Below are 25,730 nucleotides of genomic sequence, written 5' to 3'. Positions count from 1 at the left end.
TGAAAAATTTGTAATAAAATTTTTTTTTTAATTTCACTTGTAGAAAATTTTAAAAACAATTGCTATTTTTTAAAAATATTTTCATGAAAATTAATTTAGCAGATATTTAATCATTTTTAGAAATTTTTTTAACAAATAAATTATGGCAAAAAAAAATAAGAATAAATATTGACATGTAGAAATTAAAAATTCAATTTTTTTTAAATAATTTTTTAGAGTTAATTTAATTGTTAAATAAAATTAAAAATTAGTCAAGTGACAGCTAACTTTACTGTCCTAATATTTTCTTATTTTTAATTCAATTTTTTATCATTTTTTTTTTTTTTTGACAGATTTTCACCCGTTTAGTTAATTGATCCTTAATGATGCAGAAATATTAACAGACATCTTACAATTTTTGAGATTTTTATAACAATTAAATTATTATGAAAAAAATTAATTTAGCACATATTTAATAATTTTCCTATTACTGCATAAAAAAAAAATCAGAAAAAAATGGACATTTTGAAATTTTATTAAATTAAAAATGCAATTTTTTTGAAATAATTTTTCTGAACAAATTTTTTTGTTGACTAAAATTAAAAAATGGTCAAGTGACAGCTAACTTTAATATCATAAAAAATTAAGTTGACTGAGATTTAAAAATTTCTAGAATTTTTTTTTATTAAAAGAATTGTTATTAAAAAAAAAAAAAAAAAAAAAAAAAATCAGTCATCAAAAACTTGAAAAGCTATAAGTACAATTTTTTAAAAATATTTTTTTCATAAAAATTTATTTCTCACAATAATTTAAAAAATTGTAAAAATTCTGTTAATTTCAGTATCATGATTCATCACAAAAACAAAAAATCCGTGCGCTGCAGTAAATTTCCACCAGCCAACTTCACTCATCACAAAACGAACGCATGCGTAAAAATAATCCAGCGACGAGGAAAAATTGTTAAACTCGCGACTCGGCGATCTCCAACGCGATGTGCTCAAGATCACTAGCAACCGATGCAACGTAGAATAGTTGGTTAATTTATTTTTTTACGTTGTGTACTTAGTGTAAAGTTTAAGCCACAAATACTAACTAACAACAATAAACCTAACCACATATCTAGTATAAAAACAATAATAATAACAACCAATCACTCGATGTAACTCGTACATTTATTGAATGTAGCTGGTAGGTCTAGTCGTCAATTAAAAACGTGTAGTTAGTTTATAAATTTGTTAACTGAAAGTATCTATTAAAAGTTATAAAAATGACTCGATTAAATCTTCAAGTAAATTACTTGACTCAAGAGCATCTCACTGGTTTTGAAAATTACAAGGTAAACAACACATTGCTCCATTAGTATAATATAATATAGTTATTATTATTATTATTATTATAAGCATGAGTATTATTAAATTAAATAGCGATGATCGATGAATTATCAATCCGGCATTGCTGAACCATTACTTTACCACATTTCATTCTCAGGTCACAAGGTCATATTAGTAATCCTAGTCCTCTCACTTATCATCTAATCATCTAATTATTTAATCATCACTTATTATTTTTTTTTTAAATTGCAATTATTTAAAAAAAAAATACGCAACAACTAATTACCCTAAGTAATTTAATATATCCTTGTAACCCTAATGATTAAGCTATCATTAACTAGCAGCAATGATAACTTGTAATTTGTGCTCATACTAGTTTACTATAGAAAATACATTGATATAAATGTATGTGTATATTTATATTTATATTTATATTTATATGGTATGTATGAAATGGTAAATATGTATTGAGCTGTGATCAGGCGACTGATAACACCAATGATAATACCTCAAGTAGACTCGTGTAACTACTTGTTTATTTATTTTTATAATACTGAAAAATTATTAACGACTAGTGACTTATTGTTTATATTTACTTACAGTACAGCTGCTTGGATACCAGTCCTCTCAGCATTTATGTTATGCACCCATGGTGGAACAAGGTTATCACTGTAAGTATTGATAACTATTATTTATCTTATAATTTAGAGGTAATTATTATTAAATAATTAACTTTTTACTTCTATCGCTATTAAATAGTTTCAATTATTAATTTATTTTACTTACTCTATTATTAAAATCTTTATAAGTCCTTGAGAAAAGTTTTTATCCATGCTTGAATTACTCAAGGTAAATTTTCCATATAATTTATTCCATAATTTAAAGATTCATTTTTTTAAAAATTAAATCTTCAAAGTTAGATAAAAAAAAATTTATTAAGAGAAACTTTGAAATTTTTTATTATTCTTGAAATAAAATGTCTAGAAAATTATTTTTAAATAATTTTATTTGTAATTTTTTAGAGCTTATAAAGGTAAAATTTTTAAAATAAATTTTTTTGCTATAATTTATCTGTTGAAAAAATTCTAAAAATCATCATATTTTTCTTAATTTTAGTACCATTAAATTTTAAATAAAAAACTTTGGTAATTATTTACAAGTGGGGTTAACCCATGTTAATTTTTTTTTTTTTTTTATCAAATTAATCAATTGTTTTTATGTACTTATCAAAAAAAAAAATAGATCAAATAAAGATAAAATAGAAATCTTATCCAAGAATATGAGAGCCGAAATTTTTTCTAACTTTTAAAAGCAAAAAAGCTATCGAAATCTTTATTTTTTCCTTTCACGACATTTTTTATCATAAATATGCCGTAAAAATAAGCAGAATAAAAAAAAAATATTAATTTTTCACCTAGTTATAACCCAAAATAAAGTTGACCCTACTTGTAAATAATTACTAAATTATTTTTAAAAAATTTTATTTAAAATTTTTTAAAGCTTATAAAAATGAAATTTTTGAAATAAATTCTTTTTGCTATAAATTATCTGTTGAAAAAATTCTAAAAATTCTCAATTTTAGTTAAATAAAAAACCCAGTTATTGACAATGGTCTAGTAGTTTGGCAATTTTATTCTAATTAAAAAAATAAAATGTTCTCAAAAAACCAATTATTTTAAAATTTATAATTCAAAAATTATATTAATTAATTTATTAAAGTTAATTTGTTTTTTTTATTAAAATAAAATTGCACGTCAATAACTAGGCCAGTGTCAACAACTGGGTCCTTTATCATTAAATTTTAAATAAAAAAACTTATTCTATTAAAAATTTATTAAATTTACTCCACGCTAATAAAAAAATTTCTTAGCATTTAAGAAGATTTCTTTATATTTAAAAAATCATTTTTTAGTATTTAAAAAATATTTCTTAGTATTTAAGAAACATTTCTTAAATACTAAGAAATGTTTTTTAAATATTAAGAAATGATGTTTAAGAAATACTTCTTAATATTTAAAAAATATTTCTTAAATACTAAGAAATTCTATCAGTGCAAAAAAAAAAAAAAAAAATAAAAATAAAAACATCTAACAATTAAAATTTTTCAGTGGTGTCCAAAATGGGTAGCTCCAAACTTATTAACCTTCTCAGGATTCCTCTTCACAGTAGTGAACTTTCTAATGTTCGCCTACTACGATTACTATTACTACGCATCGAGTGATGACCACCCGGAATACCCAGCGATACCCCAACTGGTATTTCTGCTAGCTGCATTCAATATCTTCATGGCGTACACCTTGGACGGTATCGACGGTAAGCAGGCGCGACGAACCCAGACCTCAGGTCCCTTGGGAGAGCTGTTCGACCACGGACTGGACAGCTGGACCGCGATGCTGATAACAGTCGGCATATACTCAGTATTCGGTCGTACCGATCACAGTATCCCTCCTCTGAGGATGTACTTTGTCCTCTGGAACATCATGATAAACTTCTACCTGAGTCACTGGGAGAAGTACAACACCGGAGTATTATTTCTTCCCTGGGGCTACGACGCCTCCATGCTTGCTACAATCCTGCTGTTTATCGTCACCGGCATCCTGGGCCACGGCTTCTGGAAAATGGATCTTCCCGGAGGTTTCAACGCTGGCATGCTCTTCGAAGTAGTTCTCTACGTAAGTGCGATGGTCTCGAACGTCCCAGTCATCATATGGAACATAATAAAGTCTTACCGAGACAAGACCGGGAAAAACCGGAGCTTCATCGAAGCCATGAGACCTCTAGTGCCTCTTGTTATATTAGTCAGCATTTCTACATACTGGGTGACACACTCTCCGACAAACATTATGGAGAAAGACCCGAGAATTATTTACTTTGCAACTGGGACGATATTTTCCAACATCTGCTGTCGTCTGATCGTGTCGCAGATGAGCAACACCAGGTGCGAAATCCTGCCCTGGATCTTGCTGCCGCTGGGTGTTGCGGTAATTTTTTCCTACGTAGCGCCCAGCTACGATTTACAAATAATGTACTTGACTGCTCTAGTTGCCCTCGCTGCTCACATACACTACGGGAGCTGTGTGGTGCGCCAGATGTGTCAACACTTCCGTATAAACACATTCCGCATTCGCGAACATTCAGAATGACTACTTGCCGACGATGCGTGCTAAAAATGAAGAATTACACTTTTATAATGGATCAATAGATCTTACACACGTTTATTGCCATTTATTTTTAAATACGTATTTATATGTACTTGTAATCAATCAAAACCAACTCTACTAGTACGTCTATTGATAATCCAATTGTCTTTCTTCATTGATTCTTTTTTTTTTTTTTTTTTTTTTTTTTAATTATTTTTTTTTGGTCTTTTATAAATTTATAAATTTATTCTGTTTGTTTGGCTCGTGTGTAGGTTCATTTTTATGTGCCTTCATTTTTATCATGTATCGTCTCTCGGACGTTATTATAATTATTATTATTTTAGTAAGTAATTTATTTTAAGGGGGAACATTGTGACGGTCGAAAAAAAAAGTGTTCGGGAATTTTTTCGACGCAAAATAAAGAAATTTGGGGATCGGATTTTTTTTTTTTTTTTTTTTTTTTTTTTATTAAGGGTACTTTGAAGATTATTATCCTAAATATTTATTTAAGAATATTTAATTATTAAAAAGTTATTAACAATCTTGTAGAGCACTAGAAAAAATTAAAAAAATTGTTTTAGCCGGGTTGAAAAAAAACAGTAAAAATAATGAGAAAATTTTCAGTCGCCATTTTTTTGAAAAAAAATTTTCAAAATTCTGTACGTGCAACATACATCCTTACTTATTAAAAAGCAATTTGGTGATTTTCGGGAATTTTTTTGATAGGGAAAATAAAAGAATTTGACGATCGGATTTTTTTTATTTTATTAAGGGTACATAGATTATTATCCTGAATTTTTATTAAAGAATATTTAATTATTACAAAGTTACGGAATTTAAAAAATTTTGATTTTCAAAAAAATGACGACTGAAAATTTTCTCATTATTTTTTGTTTTAACATGTCAAAGTTAGCAGTTAACCATTTTTTATTTTTTTTTTTTAACAAATAGATTTTTTCCAAAAAATTATTTTTAAAAAAATGGCATTTTTTATTTTTTTAAATTTCTACATGTTAATTTTTTTTTTGCCATAATTTATTTGTTAAAAAAATTCTTAAAATTATCAAACATCTGCTAAATTAATTTTCATGTTTTAACTCAGCTAAAAAAATCTTTGTTAATAACTTTTTAATAATTAAATATTCTTCAATAAAAATTTAGGGTAATAATCTTTAATATACCCTTAATAAAATAAAAAAAAATCCCATCCATAAATTCCTTTATTTTCCCTGTCAAAAAAATTCCCGAAAATCACCTTTTTTTGACTGTCATAATAGTGTTCCCCCTTAATACCCTTGGTCACTTGTGCCATTGAACAATCATTCATTACAAATTATTGTTATTAATAATAATTATTATTATTTTAATTTAATCATAATTATGGTAATTATGCAATTTTTTTTTAATTAGAAATCGAATTTTTTTAATTCTAATTATTAAATATAAAGCAATAATTGAAAATAAAATTATTTTAGTTTAAAAAAATTTTTTAAAAATCAAAAATAATTATTGCATAATTATTATAATTAGAATAGTTATTATTATACAATAATGTATTAAAAAATAATCAAGTCATTATTATTAACCAATAATTTATACAAAACGCATGATCTGTTTTTTAGATAAATAATTTTATTAATCATTTACGGTATGATTTTTTTTTACTGTTAGATCATTTTTTTTTTTTTTTATAATTTAGCCGGCGTTTGTAATTTATTTAATTTTACAAAAAATACATTTATAAGTTGTATAAATAAAGACACTTAATTGTTACATTATACCAACCAAACATCTGAATAATTTAAGTGTACGCTAGTTTGAGTAATAGATTATTTATAAAATAAAACCTGGGACAGTTTTCCGGTGTAATGTAATTAATAATTAATAATAATTAATTACTAAAATAAACAAAAAAGAAATGTACAAACTAGTCCCAAAAATTAAAAAAGTGTCAGTAATTTGAATGTGTGTATGTATAAATAAATAATATACATAGTAATTCTACTGACATAAAAAATCATTAATTGTAAACTAAAATTTAATAATGAATTAACTTATAAAAATACTGATTGATTAACAAATAATTATTATATCTTATGTGTGAGACTTTTGAACTCTTCGTAAACTACCAAAGTATATTTAACTAAACTCTGATGATTATACAAACAAACTTAAAGAGAAAACTACAACATAAATAAATTAATTATTTGTTTTTAAATAAATATTTTTTATTACATTCATTTTATCCTCCAATAAATGTATTTACAATATTTATATATACGTATTTATGTATATACATAGTAAAAATGTACTACAACTAGCAATTACAAAATATATATAAATAAATGGTTGAAAGTAATTATTTATTTTTCTTAAATTGACTCAAATAATCACTCTTTATTTTTTCTCTCTCATCCGGGAGCGGTAAATAAGGAGTTAAACCTTGTTGCCTACGTTCATAAATAACATTAGACTGCAAATAAACAATTAATAAACTGTAATTCAATTTATAGATATATAGTTTAATTAAAAACTTACCCAGAACTTCTTACAGGCTTTGTAATTGTCAAAATAAATCGCACATGCTTTTTCTTTATCTTTGTAATTTTCTGCAATGCATTTCATTGACAGCCTGTGTTCCTAAAGAACAATTTTAATAATTAATTTAAGTGTCATTTCAAATTTATAAATATGAATTATTGTTAAAAAATAATAATAAATATTTTTTAATATTTTTACCTTTAGACAAGGATTCGTTTCTGGAGATTCAAGTCTTAAATCTGGTATATTTTTTCCCGTAGGCATTTTTATACTTCCAGTGTTTTTATTACACTGTTTTGAGGTTATATACCCTCAGAATAATTTACAGTAAGGAGGGTAGAGGTTTAATTAAAGAAAAATCGCATAAAAAGTTTGGGATATCTAAAAGTGCACGGCTCATAATTCTCATTTAATTATCAAATAATTTTAGAGTAAAAAATGTGAAAAAAATATATAAAACAGCTGTAATAGGTCGATGATGCGCAGGCGTCCCTAGTTACAGACACAATTAATTTTTTTTTGACTAAGGTAAAAGACCCAGTTATTGACACTTGTAATTTTATTTTAATAATACTAAAATTAGCCGGAGTTTATAATTTTTTTTTAATAATTAGATTAGAACAAAAAAATATTTTTTTAAAAATTGCACTGACAGTTTTAAAAGTTTTTTACAAATAAAATTTTTTTTTTTATTTTTTTGTCATTTTTTCAATAAAAAAAATTCTAAAAATTTTTAGATGTCGGCTAACTTAATTTTCATTTTTATTTTAATTAAAAAAAAAAGAAATTAACTCTAAAAAATTAATGAATATTTTATTTTTTTAATTAGAATAAAATTGCAAGTGTTAAATAACTAGGCCAGTGTCAATAACTGGATCTTTTATAATAATAAAGTTAGCCGACGTTTTTAATTTTTTGATTTTTTTTTATTGAAAAAATTAGAACAAAAAAATATTTTTTACAAATTTCATTTGCAGTTTTTCAAGTTTTTTGAAATTTTCTTTTTGATTTTTTTGTAATGATTTTTTCAATAAAAAATAATTCTAAAAATTTTTAAATGTCAGTTAATTTAATTTTCATGAATCTTTTACCTTAATTTAAGTACAAAGATATTTTACTATCATTTGTCAACGACCATATCATGCTGAACTCAAACACCAGTTCTCGTCCGATCACTGAAGTTAAGCAGCATTGAGCGTGGTTAGTACTTGGATGGGTGACCGCTTGGGAACACCACGTGTTGTTGGCACAATTTTTTTTGTTAATTGCAATTAAACATGACACTGAAGTTGACAAACATTAGAAATTTTTTTTTTTATTGTAATTGATTTGTTACAAAAATTATGATAAAAATTGACTGTTGTCTCTTAATCCAATAAAAAAAAAAAAATACTTTTTTAATAAATTAAAAATTTTATACATGAGAAGACTCTTCTCCAGTGTCAGCAGCCATAGCTTCACGGTTTTCATAAGCCCAAAAACCATGAAATTCTATTAAAATACTAATCATTGTATCACCTTGTCCACTGAAATAATAAAAATTATTTTAACTTTCTGAAAATAATTTTGAATAATAGAAAAAAAAATACTTACCATGCTAAAAGATCTTGTAAAGTAATTTTACAGGAATCAGCAGGCTTAACCATGTCAAAAATTTCGTCTTTGACATCTTCGAAGCTAACTGGCTCTTGCCCGTGCATCGTCATCTGTTCTTGAATCGCACGAAAGAAATAATTCAAGCAGAAAGTGTCCAAGTACCCTTTATTATTTATATCAAGAATACGGAATAAATAATGAAGACTCTGAGGCTCGTGTCGGTTCTCCAGAGCCAGTACAAAGTCCAAGTAAGTTTTGTAGTCCATTTCGCCTTCGTAAGTTAAGCATTCTTGAAAAACGCGCTCCAAAAATACTCCTGTCAGTGTCCCAGTTCCATACCTAAATAAAATTAATTATATTATAATTAAAAAAATGAATGGATAATTTCTATCATATAATTTTTTTTTATCGAGAGTTAATTATTAACTCTTAAAAATTACCCAGATAATTCTTCCTTATTGAGCATTCCATTATGATCACGGTCTAGGTTGAGATATTGCCCGTAAACTTTCAAAGCCGAAGGAGCTGAAAACCAATTAGCTTCTTGCAAGTCTTTAGGCAAGTCTTCATCTCTCAGTTCCAGAAGATCGTCGAGAAAACTACACGCCAGGATATCTTGAATTCTGACCCGGCCAGTTCGTAACGGGTCTAGGAAAAATAAAAATTTTCTGACAGCTGTGCAGACATAGAACGAGTGAAATGATTTTTCCAAGCCTTCTAATTGTGGTAATGTCGGTATTAATTCCAATATATAATTTTCTAGATCCTAAAAAATATTATTTATTTTTTCAGTAATGTTTATAAAAATTAATGTAGCAGACATTTAATAATTTTAAGAATTTTTTTAACAAATAAATTATGGTAAAAAATATGAAAAATAAAAAATTGACATTTAGAAATTTAAAAAAATTAAAAATGCAATTTTTTTTAAATAATTTTTTTGAGCAAATTTTTTTATTAAATAAAATTAAATAATAATCAAGTGACTGCTAACTTTAATGCAATTAATTTTTATAATTTTTTATATAAATAAATTATGGCAAAAAAAGAATTAACATGTAGAAATTTTAAAAAATTAAAAATGTAATTTTTTTCAACAAATTTGTTTGATAAATATTATTAAAAAATCATCAAGTGATTTTTAATTTTAATGTCATTAATTTTTAATTTACTTTATTTAAAACAAATTAATAAACTTACAGATTCACGAAGATATCCTTGACCAGTAACATCATAAAGTGAAAGACCAATTCTGGTCTGATGGACCCAGACCTTTCTCATAACATAATTGAACAGCGCCATGATACTGATTCTTCCATGAGGATCTCCCTGTTGGAGCTTAGCAAATACCACAGCTGTGAAATAAGGAGCACACTTGGCCCCGGCGAGTTTTCCCACTTGCTTAAAGTCCTCGTAGTTGATCATCTGCTCGTCCCCGGAGAGCGGAGGGCTGTGGTGCTTGTCCAGCAAGACCCAGAGAGCTTTCAATTCATTGTTGTCCAGCAATTGACGGGATCTACGTTGCAGAAATAAGGCACGGGTTTCTTCTCTGAGCTTCTGAGGCAGTATTTCATCTTCTCTCGGCAACTATCAATAAAAATTAATAAGTTTTTTGCCCTCCGAGCGGAAAGTGGCAACTTTCGTCTCGCTGCGCTAAACAAAGTTGCCGCTTTCCGCTTTCGTCGGACAAAAAAAATAGTATTCAGCCCTTGGAAAGTAAAAAAGGCCATTCGGCAGCCGAAATGGAAGTAGATTTCATGATGAATAATAAAAATACTATTAGGTTTGCATACGAAAAAAAAAAAAAAAATAAATTTCTGTCTGATTAAACAACAATGACGTCAAAACGAATGCAAAAGTAAAATTTCATTAAATCTGTCTGAGAAAGTAGGTGATTTTTGGCCTAGACTAATAATGAGGTACACAAATTAAAGCTTATTTAATAAGCTTTCAGATACCATTTATAGAATTTTGATAAGATATCACGTTCAATTATAATTGCACGAAAATACGGTAAAAGTGAAAATTTTTGCGATTTTTCAATTGCTATTATTCCTAAACTATTTAATTTGGAGAAATAAATAAGTACAAAAATTGAAGCTTATTAAATAAGCTTTCAAATGCAATTTACAGAAATTCGATAGGATGTCGCGTTCCATTGTTATTGCATGGAAATAAGGTAAAAGTGAAAACTTTTTTCGATTTTTGAAAATTTTTGAATTGCTCTCATTTCTAAACTAATCGACAGATTTGGCTCATCTTAGAACTTAACCTCGGAAATCGTCCTAAGAATAAGTACGTTACGTTTTATTGAGATCCGTATAGAATTACGAGAGTTAGAGAAGAGACAATGCCGATTATATCGTATATATATTAGGGTGTGCCAAAATGTAACTTCCGTGGAGAACCTTTTAAAATTGGAATTTTTAGTTCCGCTTTTAACAGGGGCTGCGTTTGGGCATTTCCTGATATATTTTGGTGTGAGACAATGTATTTGATTTTCATAAAATTTTTTAACAGAAGCTTAGTTTGGGTATTTCCGGTGAAAATTCAAAATTTGCCGAAAGTGCCCAATTAAATCTCCTGTTAAAAATCCTATAAATAATCAAATGAATTCTCTCAACCCGAAATATCTCAGGAAATGCCCAAACACAGCTGCTGGTAAAAGTGGAACTCAAAATTCCCATTTTAAAAGGTTCTCCACGGAAGTTACATTTTGGCACACCCTAATATATATAAATACATACATATATAAACTTTTGAACCTTATGCATTTTCTGAATCCGCTTGACGAGCTGAGTCGAAATATAGCAAAATTTTTCAAAAGTTCCGTCATGAGGACCAATGCAATAGTTAGATTTCTATGAAAGTACTCAGATATAATATCGATTAAGGGATAGCCACTAATTATTATTCTTATTATATTATTAATTATCGGATTAATATTACTATTATTAGTCAATAAATATCGTGCGATCGTTTTACGGATAAATTCAAGTGAATAAGACACTGAAATTAACTGAAATTGGAAATTTTTTAACAATGAAATTATTAAGAAAAATTTTTAGATAGCCACTGTGAGGATAGAAAAAATAGATGATTTTCGGGAATTTTTTTGACTGGGATAATAAAGGAATTTGGGGATCGGGTTATTTTTGTTTTATAAAGTATACATTGAAGATAATTCTCCTAAATTTTGATTAAAAAATATCATGTTGTTACAAAGTTAGCATTTTTGTGGAGCAGAAAAAAAATTTCCCCCACCTCGGTGGGATCTCTAACTCAAAAACGAATTATCTAAAACAAAAAAACCAAACTGAGTTGTAATCTGCATGCATGTGGTTATCGTTCCACGTAGGGGATTTTGAAAATTTGGATTTAAAAAAAAACGGCGAGATTAAAAATTTTTTCGTTTTTTTTTCTCATTTTTTTGGATTCAAACCGCCCTAAAAAATCTTAAAAATTAAAATTTTCAAAATCCCCTACGTGCAACTATAGCTACTGAATAGACGAATGCATAAAAAAAAAAAGTTGCGAATCGGTTGATATTTTATGCAAATTATAGATCCCGCTAGTTCAAAAAAAGTAGTTTCGAGAAAAACGCGTTTTTGTCGGAGCGCCGCGCGTACAATGGTCATTTGACAATGAAAATTAAATTAGCCGACATTTAAAAATTTTTTTTTATTGAAAAAATGATTGCTTAACAAAAAATTGTTAAAAAATGTACTTGTAAAAAACTTAAAAAACTGTAAGTGAAATTTTTTAAAAATATTTTTTTGTTTTAACAGCCGAGACCAGTGATTGCAGTTTCAATCGGCTTAGCGAAACGAATGGAAATTTTGAAAAAACCTTTTTAGAGATAATAGATAATTTAATAAACTATTTCACCACAAAGCGTTTTTTTCAAAAATTTCATTCGTTTCGTGAAACCAATCGAAACTGCAATTGCTCTGCTGTTGGGAGTGCGACAGAGATAGTTCCGTTGAACTCCGTGAGAGCAAAGCGAGAAAAAGATGGTCTCGCCTGTTAACAGTTAAAAGAAACCCGTCTGATCTGTCACATGTTTGTCGACCTCGGCTTCGCCCCGGCCAACAATTATATGTTGGCAACAATTACACATTGGAAAATTATAAAATACCTTGAAATAAAACTTGGGTATGACTTTGTAGGTCGCATCATTGTCCTCAGCTGTCGTTCCCTTCCATTGACGGTAAAACGACTGGAAATATTTATCCTCTTCTTTTTCTATCTCAGCTGGATCTTTTTCAACTATAAAATTAAAATAATGCAAATAGTTGATTGACTATTATTGACAGAATGACATTTAAGTTAGCAATCTTAGATATTAGATTTCTAGCATTTTTTTAACAAATAAATTTTATAAAAAATTCCACGTGTAGATGTGTCAAAAAATTATTGTTGTAATTTTTTTTTGTTACTAGTAATTTATTTGTTGTAAAAATCACAAAAATGATAAATGTCGACTAACTTCACTTTTATTTATTTAACAAACAAATTAACTCCAAAAAATTATTTAAAAAAAATTGCATTTTTAATTATTTTTAATTTCTGCTTGTAAATTTTTTTTTCCATAACTTATTTGTTACTAAATTTCTAAAAATCATAAAAAATCTGCTCAATTAATTTTCATTGAATTAATTATTTATTCCATGACATGGTTATTTTTTTTCTTACCTTGTTTTGATTGAGAATATTTTAACAGCAGTGACTTCAAGTCCATTGCATCCTTTCACATTAAAATTCAATAATTAACTATAAAAAATCTTATTATTTTATCAAATAAGTTGCAAGCACATCGGTTTTTATTTATTTGTAAACAATATCAGCTGTTAGTAATTTTATCACAATTTGCGGCTCCACTGCCTCTAGCGGAATTTTTGAAACTAAAAGTTAACCTTAAATTTTGGTTGGAATTAGTTTATTTACACTCGCGTGGTGGTCACATGCTTGAATTTTATAAATAAATACAATTTTTAATTTTAGTTCATTTATTAAAAGAAAGTTTATAATAAATTAATAATTATATCATTTTAAAGTTTTGTAATTATCGGCTGTAAGTATTTTTCTTATTTTTTAATATTTAATAAAAAATTAAAATGACTTTCAATTAATTTTTCTTTTCACAATATTTAAAACAAATAATTAAAAAAATTATCAAAATAACTATTAAATTAATTTTTTTTAAGGTCCAAAAATGAGTATTGAAGAAACGAGTCCAGAAAACTCCTCGGAGTCTGACAACGAGCGTGAAGACTCCGAAGTTGAGAATAGTGATGCAGAAACGTATGTACCAGGTTCAAAGTTCCATGGCAACCCGGGTCTAGCAGACGTGTTTCGAAAAATATTAAAAACAAATAAACCTAAAAAAAAAAAAACTCTGGTGTTGTCTCGTGCTAAAAAGCTCAATGAAATAAAACCCAAGGCCGAGGCTGGCGCTGAGGATGACAAGAGCGCAGTCAAGAAGCCTGAAAGTGAGGAGAAGAAGGAAAAAAAATCTAAAGGTGTCTCCTTGAGAATAAAACCGTCAGTACTGAGTCGTGGACGCGAGAGAACTTTACAAAAAATAGCAACAAAGTAATTTATTAATTTTATTTCAGTATTTATATTTAATTATCCTGAATTTCAGTATTTTTATTTAATTATCCTAATATAATTAATTTTTATTTTTATTTTACAGAGGTGTAGTTCAATTATTCAATATAGTGTACAAACAACAAATGGAAATAGATCAAAAGTTAGAAGAAGCTGGTCCCTTGATGCGTAAACAGGAAAAAGTACTCGAGAGTATCGACAAAAATACATTTTTAGATCATCTTATGGGTGGAACTAAAAGTGTTAAGGCTTAGACGACAATGTAACTATTTAACTACTTATTTTTAATAAAAATTATTATTAATTTAATTATTTACTTAAATCAAGTATTTTATACAATTTTTTATTTTTAGACACATGAATTAATATTCGTGAAAAAAAAATTATTTATAAAAAAAAAGTAAGTCATAATTTCACAAGTTGAAAAATTTTTAGATTGCAGCAAACTAAATGGAATTAATAATAAAAATTTCAGGCGAATCAGCAAAATAATTTTCAGTAAGTCGCATGACTAATGCCAAAAGAGCGTATCATTTTTTTTAATTATAATTAATTATTAGCCTTAAAAAAAAAAAAGTTATAAAACCGGTAAAAATAATGACCTTTTAACTGATTTTATTTAAAAAGAATATAGATTTGAATTAAAAAAAAAAACCTAAATAACAGTAACATTCTATTTGAAGAAAAATGTATTTGACTCAATTAAAAAAATTTTCCATTCATTTTTGTACGTCAGCCACAGTTCCAAAAAAAATACCATCGATATTACAAAAATCTGTGCTTTTCTTCTTTAATCAAATACATTTTCTCTTCAAATAAATTGAGTAAAAGAGTTATTATTTTTACCAGTGTTATAACTTTTTTTTTAAGGCTAATAATTAATTATGATTAAAAAAAAATGATACGCCCTTTTGGCTTTAGAATTTTTTTGTCTTAGTACCAAAAGGGCGTGTACAAAAAAAATTTTTTTATTCACTTTTCTTACAGATCTAAATGTTATAAACATTTTTAGATTAGTTGGAGTGAAAAAAAAATTTTTTTATACGTCATTTTGGAATTAGTAACGCGAAGTTTTATTACCCAACCGAGGCTTTTAAATTATCATTAGCCGTTCTGCTATCAAAAGCAATTTTTATTATTGTACATTACAATTACATTTAAACTTATAATCAATAAAATTATAATTATTTAATACAGCTTATTTATTATAAATCACACGCGGCTCTCACGAATATCAGCAAGTGTTACAAAATTATTATTTTCTTCATCCATATCAATATCACGGTGTCTATCACGTCTCTGATCAGCCCTAGCACTACCATCAGGATCAATATGATTGCGTGGATTTGTATTAGCACTAGCATGAGAATTAGAATTAGAACTGATGATATTAATTGCTCCAACAGCACTAGCTCCATCCCGTTCGCCAGATCTCCTTTCAGTAACATTAACGTCAACAACTGTCTCTTGTGTGCTCTGGACCCGAGGATCAGAAGTCTCATTGGACGACGTCCCGTTAGAATTAGAATTAGAATTAGAATTAGAGTTAGAGTTAGAATTATAATTATCGAAGGTAGAACTTATATTATTAGTATCACTAAAGTGTCTGTGCAGCTCTTCGTTAGAAATAAATCCACGTGATGCGTTTTGACGGTACAGGCTCCCGTTGGTCATTACGTAGAAATTTCTGTGATTGGTCGTCGGGTGATTATTATTTGCATTAACATTTACATTTGTGTTTTGTTGATTGTTGTGATTATGATTTATGTTGTTGTTGCTATTTACTGTGTAAATATTATTATACTCATTTTCAATGTAAAAACTGTCGGTCGTTGTGCTTGGTTGATTGTGCCTCGAGTTATTCCTCGTCAGATTACGTGAAAAATTCTGACTCGAAAAGGACGTTATCGTTGCGTAGGGATGATAAGTCACAGTGTTCATTGGATTCGTTATGATATGTGAGCAATTATCAAGACTACGCATTTCTATTTCTTCTTTGTCGTTATAGTAATCTTGTAAATCTATTTCATATGGTAAATTTGCAAATCTGTTATAACAAAAAATTATTTTTATTAATTAGTTATTCAATGGATAATAATAACAATAATAACTAGCAAGCTTGCAGTCACTATGTGACTACCGTAACTTGTGAATTATAAATAAATAAATTTTTGCTTTATTAAATAATGACTTTTGTTAAATTGCACTGTACTTTTTTAACTATTGACATTTTTAAAAATATAAGCTCATTCCGATAGTACACTTATCGAGACCTTTCATTTGAGTACCCACATGGAATTTTTTATATATTTTATATATATCGTACTTGTGGAATATATAAATATATAAAATATATGAAAAATTGATGTGGGTACTCAAATGAAAGGTCTCGATGAGTGTAACATCGGGATGAGCTTATATATTTAAAAATGTCAATAGTTCACGAGATACAAGGTCATTTCTTAATTATTAATGTTTTTAAAGATATAAGCTCATCCCGATGATACACTCATCAAGAGCTTTCATTTGAGTACCCACATGCATTTTGATATATTTTTCATATATACACTTATATAATATATATAAATATATGAAAAATTGATGTGGGTACTTAAATTAAAGGTCTTGATGACTGTAATGTCGGGGTGAACTTATATCTTTAAAAATGTCAATAGTTCACAAGATATTTGTTAAAATACTCTGTACTTTCTTAACTATCTACGTTTTCAAAGATATAAGCTCATCCCGATGTTACACTCATCGAGAGCTTTCATTTGAGTACCCACATGCATTTTGATATATTTTTCATATATACACTTATATAATATATATAAATATATGAAAAATTGATGTGGGTACTCAAATGAAAGGTCTTGATGAGTATAACATCGGGATGAGCTTATATCTTTAAAAATTTCAATAGTTCACAAGATACAGGGCTATTTCTTAATTATGTATCTAGAGATAGAGCATTTTCGAATGCAGCCTAAGTATTTATCATAATAAATTGACTATTGGTGAGAATGATATAAAACCTTGAAAAGGCATAACTCCAAGTGAAAGCCTTTCCAACGATACCAAATTTAACCATAAAAACTCATTTTATCATATAAATACACTGGCCATTAAATTTTGCTTGTTCTCTTAATAATATAGATAACAATAATTATAATAAAGTAATTTTTAATTAATTTTTTTAGATATTATTGTTATTATTATTTTAATGAAAATAAAATAAATTTTTAAGAAAAATTATAAAATGCAAAATTTGTTGCTTATTTTTTTCACAGAATAATAATTATAAAATGCAAAATTTGTTGCTTATTTTTTTCACAGAATAATAATTATAATAATTTTTAAAATAAAAATTTTTAACTATTGATTATAATTTGTAAAACCTTTTTAAGCTTAAAAATAAATTAAAGGTCAACAAATAATTTATAAACAATTACTATACAAATTTATAAAGCTTGTAATAAAATAAAAAATTGTACTGTGTAGTGATTAAAAATTAAAAATAATATTAATAAAATTTTTAAACTGTTGTTTTTTAACAGTTAGAATAAATAAAAATTTTTAATTATTGATTATATTTTGTAAGACCTTTTTAAGCTTAATAATAAATTAAATGACCACAAATAATTATGACACTGAAATTAGCACACATCTGATAATTCTTGAAATTTTCATAACAAATCAATAATTATAAAAAATTCTGACTTATAATTTTTTTAAAACTTCTACCTGATATTTTTTTTCTAAATTTTTTTCGTTATAATTTAACTGTTATAAAAATCTAAAAGATTATTAGATGTCTGTTAAATTCAGTATCATAAATAATTTATAAAAAATTTTTATAGCTTCTAATCCAAGTGGAATTATTTTTAAAATATGAAAGATATTTTTTTTTTTTTAAATAAAAATAAAAAAATAAATTACTGTCTAATGATTAAAAATAAACAATAAAAATAATAAAATACCTGTGTAAAATAATATCAGAATATGATGGCGGCATGTCACCTTCATCTTTACCATAAATACTTTCATAAGTCGGTGGTGGAAAGCAACCAACCGAGCCAATACTATCTTTACTTGGTGTCTCAGCATCCATTTCCAACATGCTTCCTTGACTATTGTGCGACAAGTGGTGTCGATTAACATACCGTGAGTTACGTTGTGCCCTCAGAACATTTTCACCCAATTCCACCAGATCAAGACCTGAAAAAAGAAAATTAAAAAACACAATTAACAACTCCCATAAATAAATAAATAATCATCAATAAATTTTACCTGTAGTATCAGCTTGGAACTGACTGAAAATATTTCCATCAACTACCAGCATTCTTCCGTGAGGCAGCAGAATAATTGTCGGAGTAGCGACCATGGCCTGATCACTGCTGCCAAATCTTGTGTCAAGCTCTGGATCTTCTAGCCTGCAGCAGCAATGTCTGCGACACAACGACCTGCAGAACGGAGCTCCCCAGCAGCAGTACGCGAATATAAAGCAGAGAACGGCCAGCATCACCAGTAAAGCTGCGACTCCCTGGCCTTGTTGGGCCGCAGCAAGTCCGGAGCCGCTTGCTACTCCAACACCTAGACCGAATCCCGTATCACCGGTCATTTCTCCTGCAATTGCAAAAATTGTTTATTTTATTTTATTATTTATTTATTTATCAGATTTATATGCCAAGGCTTAGCCGAATGGCAAAAATACAAAATTAGAATATAATTAATGAGTAATAATTAAATAGTGTAGTTAGATAATTAAGCAGATACATTGTAGTACAATGCAATACAATAAATTAAGTAAGTAACATATGAGTAAAATCAAATTCAAGTTCAAATTTAAATTCAAATTCAAATTCAAGTTCAAGCAAGCCAAACTGGATAATTAATAGGGTTATTATAAACTGCTACTGATAGCTCAATGTTTAAGAAGAATTCAAAAGCTTTATTTTTGAAGCTCTCAAGGGAATAGGAATTGAAAATATTACCGTAACTCCTATTCTTTCCCGCTTCACAGCATTATTTATATTTGTAAAAATGCTTGCCGTAAGATGGACGGTGTGGCTTAATGTATATAGAATATATAGAATAAGCGAAAGGAAATTTAGTATAGACCGGATAGCTCAAATGGTAGGGTAGCCAACAATTTTATTTTTTACCATCATTACTTATTTAAAAGATTGTTACTTGATAATTATAATTTAATCTAAGCTTTATATTTAAAAATTAACAGTTTTCAGGAGAGATGCTTCAATAAGAAGACCACTTGAATATTTATAAACAAAATTAATTATTAAGTTTTTATAAGGTATTTATTACTTAACTATGTAAAATGAGAATATTTTTAAAATAAATAACCTTTTTCAAACCAAAAAAAAAAAGTAGGGTAGCCGACATGTCTTCGGAAGGTTCTGGGTTCGAATCCCAGTCCGAGCTATCTAATAATTTTTCTCGCATATTCTATAAACTCACATTAAAATGATCCTCTCCACATTCCTTTCTCAATCCTTTCCTACCAATATCCTGTTACGTGAATGTGGAACGCTTCACGTAATAATTACCGTAACTCCTATTCTTTTCCGCTTCACAGCATTATTTATTTAAATTTTCACAAATATTTTCACATAATAATAATTACCGTAACTCCTATTCTTTCCCGCTTCACAGCATTATTTATATTTATATTTATTTAAATTTTCACAAATATTTTCATGTAATAATTACCGTAACTCCTATTCTTTCCCGCTTCACAGCATTATTTATATTTGTGAAAATTTAAATAAATATAAATATAAATAATGCTGTGAAGCGGGAAAGTATAGGAGTTACGGTAATTATTACGCGAAGCGTTCCACATTCACGTAACAGGATATTGGTAGGAAAGGATTGAGAAAGGAATGTGGAGAGGATCATTTTAATGTGAGTTTATAAAATATGCGAGAAAAAATTACTAGACAGCTCGGACTGGGATTCGAACCCAGAACCTTCCGAAGACATGTCGGCTACTCTACCATTTGAGCTATCCGGTCTATACTAAATTTCCTTTCGCTTATTCTATATATTCTATATACATTAAGCCACACCGTCCATCTTACGGCAAGCATTTTTACAAATATAAATAATGCTGTAAATAATCTGGTCTATGCTAGATACAATAAAAGAATGCTCAAAGGTGGCAGTGGCGAAATTAGGCATTTTGAAAGAGACGTACACTGAGAAAAAAAAAATACTTTTGCTCAATTAACAATTTCTTCGCTCAAGAAACTAACTCGCTGACGATCAAATATTCTTTTATTATTAATTATTAATTTCTGAAGAGAAGAACATCAATATTTATCTTTGGATAATAGATAAACAAAAGAATAGCTTTATTTAAATTAAGTAAAAATTATTTCAATCAATTTAACAATTTCTTAAGCTAAGAATATATATTATTGAAAATTTTCAAGAAGATAAATTCTTGTATCAAGAAAATTTTCTTAATAAAAGAATTTTTTTTTCTCAGTGTAGTTTTTCTTAGCTGCAAGTCGATCGGACCGTCTAATGTCAGAATCTTATTTATTTATTATTATCTTATTTATCATCAACTCATCATTATCATCTTCACAAATCACTACTTGTGATTACATAGTCTTCAGTAAAAATAAATAAACTTCGGTGTTGTCATTTACAGATGTTACTCAATGAAATACTTGTGACATAACAAGTAATAAATTAAACGCAACAATTATCATATAAATTGTTATTCAACCAATATTGTCAGGTTGGTGCCTCACAAGTCCTTTACTTTCTTCTCACATGTATCATACTTGTTAAATCAACGTGCCAATGTAAATGTTTGTGTTTGCTTTTGAAATCCTCTGGAGAAAGTTTTATTTTATAATTTATATATGATTAAAATTGTAATTTTATGTGTTTACATGATGAACATCTCGGAAAGTCCAGAAGCTATTGGAATTTCGTGGAAAATTTTTTATTTTATTCAATTTTTTTAGTGAGTAAATTTTTTGATTGAAATTATTATTTAAAATAATAATAAAGTTAACCGACATTTTTAATTTTTGATTGAAATTATTATTTAAAATAATAATAAAGTTAACCGACATTTTTAATTTTTTAATTTTTTTTAATAATTAAATTAGAACTAAAAAATATTTTTTAAAAATTGCACTTCACTTTTTTGAGTTTTTTTACAAATGAAAATTTTTTTTAATTATTTTGTAATAGTTTTTTTAATAAAAAAAAAATTATAAAAATTTTTAGATGTCGGCTAACTTAATTTTCATTAATTAAAAACTTTTTTTTTTTACTTATACACAGAGAAAAAAATTTTTTTTTTAAATATAAGAATTTTTGTTGGAAATTTTATTTTTTAGGTGAAGAAATAAAAATTTTTCTCAGTAATTTTCTTGTTGATTAAAAAATTTTTCTTGATTTAAAAAAAAATAATTTTTTAATAACATTAAAGTTAGCTGTCACTTGACAATTTTTTTAATTTTTTTAACAAAAAAATTTTTTTTTAAAAAATTATGTTTAAAAAATTGCATTTTTTATTTTTTTTTCAATTTCTACATATCAACTTTTTATTTCATTTTTTTTTTGCCATAATTTATGACATTAAAGGTAGCAGTCACTTAACAATTTCTTAATTTTATTTATCAAAAAAATTTGTTCCAAAAAATTATTTAAAAAAAATTGCATTTTTTATTTTTTAAAATTTCTACTTGTCAATTTTTTTTCTCTAATATTTCTTGCCATAATTTATTTGTAATAAAATTTTTTAAATTATTAAATACATGCTAAATTAATTTTAATAATTTTTTATGTCAATCTAAAATTGTTTTTTTTCCTTAAATCTAGAAAACTTTTTACCAAAATATTTGCTGAGAAAAATTTTTATTTCTTCAGCTAAGAAATAAAATTGTTTTAAATTTCTTGTTACAAAAATTCCCAGGTTTTCCAAAAAAATTTTTTTATCTTATTGTACTTAATTAATTAATAAATAAAATAAAATTCTTACGCTTTATTTTAGGGTACTGAAAATTATTCGACGGACGAGTCATTCAAAACAATATTTTCCACCACTCACAGTAATTCATCGGGCTACAACCAACATAAATGAACAATAATTATTAAAATTACTGGTGTGATTTAATAGAAACATTAAGAAGAATATTGTTAAGCCAAGAGTAAGTAAACAGTTAAGTCAAGATAATTTGTAATCGATCCATCGAATGTTTAGATAAATTAATTATTGACAGGTAATTTTTTATTATCACATAGTTACTCAATAGAATAGAAATTTGTTGTTGCTCAATAAAATGTTACGTTTTTATCACTCGATTGGTTCACTTTAAAGATATTTATCACAGATAAAATATTAATTAAAAATTATTTTAACTAGAAAAAAAAATTAATAAATCATTCAAAAATATTCCGCGGGCGAGCGAGTTTATTTGATCCATTTTTAACACATACTCTATATTGATTTTCCTCGCGAGCGAATAAATTTAAAAGATAAACGTACAGTATTAATATAAGTGGTTATTTTAAGCTTGATATTTTATAAAATAGTTTTGTTATTAAAAAAATTTCCATTAGGGTTTACAAACTTATTATAAGACGATTAAAAATTAATTTCAGTATAACAGACATAAACATTGTGCAAATATCACATACTAACTTGTTTACAGTTGTCTAAGTCTTTTGGTACAAAAAAACTAACACTCTGTGTCGTTAAATAAATAAATTTTAATTTATCTTCTATCATTTTTTTGAGCTTCATAATTAACAGATAAATAATAATTATTTATTTATAATTTTATTATAAATTTCAGGCGATGAAGAAATAAAATTAAGAACAGGTGAATGAAGCGACCCGGACTTGGATAATGTAAGTTTGATAACGCGAGATCAAAACTGAATGTCGACTGCGAAGGCGCGAGGAAGATAAAAAAGTGAAAGGTATATCCCCCACGTACTGAGCACGAGGATATGTATGTCGGGGGTGTGTAGAGCTCAACTGCGCCAATGCGCAACGCCAACTATATACGTAATCACTTTGTCTGGGGTCTGGGGTCGTCTTACTTTTACCCTGCCCTGGTATCTGCTCTCTGGTATTATATTATATGGCTTGTATTTGTGGACGGATGCCTCTTTTTTTTTACTTTACAAACGTGACCTCAACTTATTGGGAAGGATTGTCATATATTTTTTAGGGTACAAGATCCAAGGATACAACCCCGCTCAGACCATCCGATCCTTACCACTGCCAGATTGATACACGTGCTGAAATTTACCCAAATTATTCTCTGGAAGAAATTTATATGACATTAAAGTTAGCAGCCTTGATCATTTTTTAATTTTTTTTTAACAAACAAATTTGTTTTTAAAAAAATTGCATTTTTTATTTTTTTCAATTTCTATGGTAATTTTTTTTTGCCATCATTTATTTGTTACAAAAATTATTTATCTGCTAAATTAATTTATAATTAAAGTTAGCCGTCTTAATCATTTTTTAATTTTTTTTTAGCAAACAAATTTTTTTTGAAAAATTACTTAAAAAAATTGTATTTTTATTTTAAAATTTCTATGGTAATTTTTTTGCCATCATTTATTTGTTACAAAAATTATTTATCTGCTAAATTAATTTATAATTAAAGTTAGCCGTCTTAATCATTTTTTAATTTTTTTTTAGCAAACAAATTTTTTTTGAAAAATTACTTAAAAAAATTGCATTTTTTATATTTTAAAATTTCTATGGTAATTTTTTTTTGCCATCATTTATTTGTTACAAAAATTATTTATCTGCTAAATTAATTTATAATTAAAGTTAGCCGTCTTAATCATTTTTTAATTTTTTTTTTTAGCAAACAAATTTTTTTTGAAAAATTACTTAAAAAAATTGCATTTTTTATTTTTTTCAATTTCTATGGTAATTTTTTTTTGCCATCATTTATTTGTTACAAAAATTATTTATCTGCTAAATTAATTTATAATTAAAGTTAGCCGTCTTAATCATTTTTTAATTTTTTTTTTAGCAAACAAATTTTTTTTGAAAAATTACTTAAAAAAATTGCATTTTTTATTTTTTAAAATTTCTATGTCATTTTTTTGCCATAATTTATTTATTACAAAAGTTATTTATCTGCTAAATTAATTTATGATTAAAGTTAGCAGACACTTGATCATTTTTTAATTTTATTTAACAAATAAAGTTGTTCTAAAAAATTGAATTTTTTTTTTTTTTAATTTCTACATGTCAGTTTTTTTGCACTAATTTATTTCTTAAAAAAATTCTAAAAATTATTAAATACCTGCTACTTTAATTTTCATATTTATTTTAGTGAAATTTATTTAAAATTAATCAGTTCCTTTGTATTTATAATGTTTTTTATTTATTTATTTATCAAAAAACTCCAATCGACAATATGCAGCGTTTTATATTCTGGTAATTTTATTTAGTTGGAAAATTGTAAGCGCATAATGATATTGTAATTTTTATTTAATATTTCAACAGAATTTTTTTAACAAAGAGACAAAAATTTTGATACATTCCGTTTAATAAATTGACATTTTTACGAAGCATATTGACGAGATTGAATATTCTAGTTTTTGGTTTATTGATAATTAAGTTTTTATTCGATTTAGTAATTTTTAGAATTATTTTATACGCTGAGGGCAAAAATTTATTAAAAAAAAAAATGAGCAATTTTGTAATAAGAAATTAATTTGTTAAAATTTTCTAACAATTTTATTTATTAGTAGAAGAAATAAAAATTTTTCTTACATTAACTTTCTTGTTGAAAAAATTTTTTTTTAAATTGATAAATTTTGGATTAAAATTCACAATTTATCAATCTAAAAAAAAATTTTTTTTCGACAAGAAAGTTACTGTAAAAAAAACTTTTATTTCTTCAGCTAATAAATAAATTTTTTTTTAATTTCCAATTATTTAAATTCTTTTATAAAGAATGTTTTTTTTCTCAATTGTAGTTTTTTCTCTCAGTGTAAATTACTTACACGCTGTACTGTAGTATTTATATTTTTTTTTTTATAGATGTATCGTAGTTCTCAACCAAGTTTGACGTCATTGTTTCAAGGAGTTGGATTTCTTGTCACGATCACTGTAAAGTGTGACCCAACACTTAAATATAATTACATTTTAAATTCGCAGTAGATAAGTTGATGGTGCTATTACCTAAATTGGAGTCCTAAAATAAATTTAATAATTAATAATCTTAAGTTTATTATTTTATTTAAATTTGCTCCAGATTTTTTTTTTTATATCTTCGATAGTTGCTGAAATTTTATCAGTAAATATAGTTCAAGTATTGCTGGTAGAAAATAATTAATCACGTCCGTGCCAGATTTTGTTTTATCGCGATTAGATTTTAGTAATGACAGCCTTTGAAAAATAGTCGGTTATAAATCATTTTAAGAACAGCAATTTTTCCTTAAAAATTATTTTTTATAAGGTATTAAAAAACTATTTAATTTAAAAATAATAATAATAAATATTTAT

The 25,730-nt window shown here is 26.4% G+C and overlaps 5 protein-coding genes, 1 long non-coding RNA gene and 1 other non-coding gene across 9 annotated transcripts; 4 read left to right on the top strand and 3 right to left on the bottom strand.

Moving 5' to 3' along the window:
* Positions 1-889: 889 nt before the first annotated feature.
* On the top strand, positions 890-4,846 carry LOC123259768 (ethanolaminephosphotransferase 1-like). Of its 2 annotated transcripts, none has more exons than XM_044720451.1 (3): positions 890-1,315; positions 1,913-1,981; positions 3,419-4,846. In XM_044720451.1, exons 1-3 carry the CDS (start codon positions 1,247-1,249, stop codon positions 4,451-4,453), a joined length of 1,173 nt encoding a protein of 390 aa, XP_044576386.1. In that variant the 5' UTR covers positions 890-1,246; the 3' UTR covers positions 4,454-4,846. The 2 variants fall into 2 exon arrangements, with proteins under 2 accessions (XP_044576386.1, XP_044576387.1); XM_044720452.1 differs by lacking the exon at positions 890-1,315 and adding an exon at positions 1,767-1,833.
* Positions 4,847-6,541: 1,695 nt separating this feature from the next.
* Positions 6,542-7,508, bottom strand: LOC123259765 (coiled-coil-helix-coiled-coil-helix domain-containing protein 7). The gene is made up of 3 exons (XM_044720442.1): positions 7,190-7,508; positions 6,989-7,090; positions 6,542-6,923 (listed from the first exon to the last, which is right to left on the bottom strand). The coding sequence occupies exons 1-3, from the start codon at positions 7,253-7,255 to the stop codon at positions 6,810-6,812; spliced, it is 282 nt and encodes a 93-aa protein (XP_044576377.1). The 5' UTR covers positions 7,256-7,508; the 3' UTR covers positions 6,542-6,809.
* A 609-nt stretch (positions 7,509-8,117) lies between these two features.
* Positions 8,118-8,240, top strand: LOC123260230. The gene has a single exon (XR_006508419.1). It is a non-coding gene; the product is annotated as a 5S ribosomal RNA (ribosomal RNA).
* A 92-nt stretch (positions 8,241-8,332) lies between these two features.
* LOC123258614 (serine/threonine-protein phosphatase 2A regulatory subunit B'' subunit gamma-like) lies at positions 8,333-13,446 on the bottom strand. Its single transcript, XM_044718749.1, has 6 exons — positions 13,283-13,446; positions 12,726-12,856; positions 9,788-10,174; positions 9,028-9,353; positions 8,585-8,926; positions 8,333-8,517 (listed from the first exon to the last, which is right to left on the bottom strand). The coding sequence occupies exons 1-6, from the start codon at positions 13,326-13,328 to the stop codon at positions 8,406-8,408; spliced, it is 1,344 nt and encodes a 447-aa protein (XP_044574684.1). The 5' UTR covers positions 13,329-13,446; the 3' UTR covers positions 8,333-8,405.
* A 66-nt stretch (positions 13,447-13,512) lies between these two features.
* Positions 13,513-14,462, top strand: LOC123258616 (RRP15-like protein). The gene is made up of 3 exons (XM_044718751.1): positions 13,513-13,661; positions 13,795-14,182; positions 14,286-14,462. The coding sequence occupies exons 2-3, from the start codon at positions 13,803-13,805 to the stop codon at positions 14,452-14,454; spliced, it is 549 nt and encodes a 182-aa protein (XP_044574686.1). The 5' UTR covers positions 13,513-13,661; positions 13,795-13,802; the 3' UTR covers positions 14,455-14,462.
* Positions 14,463-15,213: 751 nt separating this feature from the next.
* On the bottom strand, positions 15,214-22,309 carry LOC123258613 (GATA zinc finger domain-containing protein 14-like). Its single transcript, XM_044718748.1, has 4 exons — positions 22,227-22,309; positions 18,491-18,826; positions 18,181-18,418; positions 15,214-16,247 (listed from the first exon to the last, which is right to left on the bottom strand). The coding sequence occupies exons 1-4, from the start codon at positions 22,267-22,269 to the stop codon at positions 15,413-15,415; spliced, it is 1,452 nt and encodes a 483-aa protein (XP_044574683.1). The 5' UTR covers positions 22,270-22,309; the 3' UTR covers positions 15,214-15,412.
* On the top strand, positions 22,304-25,730 carry LOC123258617. Of its 2 annotated transcripts, none has more exons than XR_006508102.1 (3): positions 22,304-22,395; positions 23,044-23,543; positions 25,266-25,730. It is a non-coding gene; the product is annotated as an uncharacterized LOC123258617 (long non-coding RNA). The 2 variants fall into 2 exon arrangements; XR_006508103.1 differs by having other exon boundaries at positions 22,304-22,467.

The sequence above is a fragment of the Cotesia glomerata genome, linkage group LG2 (assembly GCF_020080835.1).
Source record: "Cotesia glomerata isolate CgM1 linkage group LG2, MPM_Cglom_v2.3, whole genome shotgun sequence".
Lineage (NCBI taxonomy): Eukaryota > Metazoa > Arthropoda > Insecta > Hymenoptera > Braconidae > Cotesia > Cotesia glomerata.
The sequence above is the reverse complement of the archived record's forward strand: the minus strand, read 5'-3'. Positions and strand labels throughout refer to the sequence as shown.

Coding starts and splice junctions, on each gene's coding strand:
- LOC123259768 (XM_044720451.1), top strand. CDS start 1,247: ATGACTCGATTAAATCTTCAAGTAAATTACTTGACTCAAGAGCATCTC. Junction 1,316..1,912: donor CTGGTTTTGAAAATTACAAG/GTAAACAACACA, acceptor ATTTACTTACAG/TACAGCTGCTTGGATACCAG. Junction 1,982..3,418: donor GGTGGAACAAGGTTATCACT/GTAAGTATTGAT, acceptor AAAATTTTTCAG/TGGTGTCCAAAATGGGTAGC.
- LOC123259765 (XM_044720442.1), bottom strand. CDS start 7,255: ATGCCTACGGGAAAAAATATACCAGATTTAAGACTTGAATCTCCAGAA. Junction 7,091..7,189: donor AAACGAATCCTTGTCTAAAG/GTAAAAATATTA, acceptor ATTGTTCTTTAG/GAACACAGGCTGTCAATGAA. Junction 6,924..6,988: donor AAGCCTGTAAGAAGTTCTGG/GTAAGTTTTTAA, acceptor GTTTATTTGCAG/TCTAATGTTATTTATGAACG.
- LOC123258614 (XM_044718749.1), bottom strand. CDS start 13,328: ATGGACTTGAAGTCACTGCTGTTAAAATATTCTCAATCAAAACAAG. Junction 10,175..12,725: donor TACCCAAGTTTTATTTCAAG/GTATTTTATAAT, acceptor TTTTATTGATAG/TTGCCGAGAGAAGATGAAAT. Junction 8,927..9,027: donor AATAAGGAAGAATTATCTGG/GTAATTTTTAAG, acceptor AATTTTATTTAG/GTATGGAACTGGGACACTGA.
- LOC123258616 (XM_044718751.1), top strand. CDS start 13,803: ATGAGTATTGAAGAAACGAGTCCAGAAAACTCCTCGGAGTCTGACAAC. Junction 14,183..14,285: donor TTACAAAAAATAGCAACAAA/GTAATTTATTAA, acceptor TTTATTTTACAG/AGGTGTAGTTCAATTATTCA.
- LOC123258613 (XM_044718748.1), bottom strand. CDS start 22,269: ATGACTCGTCCGTCGAATAATTTTCAGTACCCTAAAATAAAGC. Junction 18,419..18,490: donor GTTCCAAGCTGATACTACAG/GTAAAATTTATT, acceptor TTCTTTTTTCAG/GTCTTGATCTGGTGGAATTG. Junction 16,248..18,180: donor TCTGATATTATTTTACACAG/GTATTTTATTAT, acceptor TTGTTATAACAG/ATTTGCAAATTTACCATATG.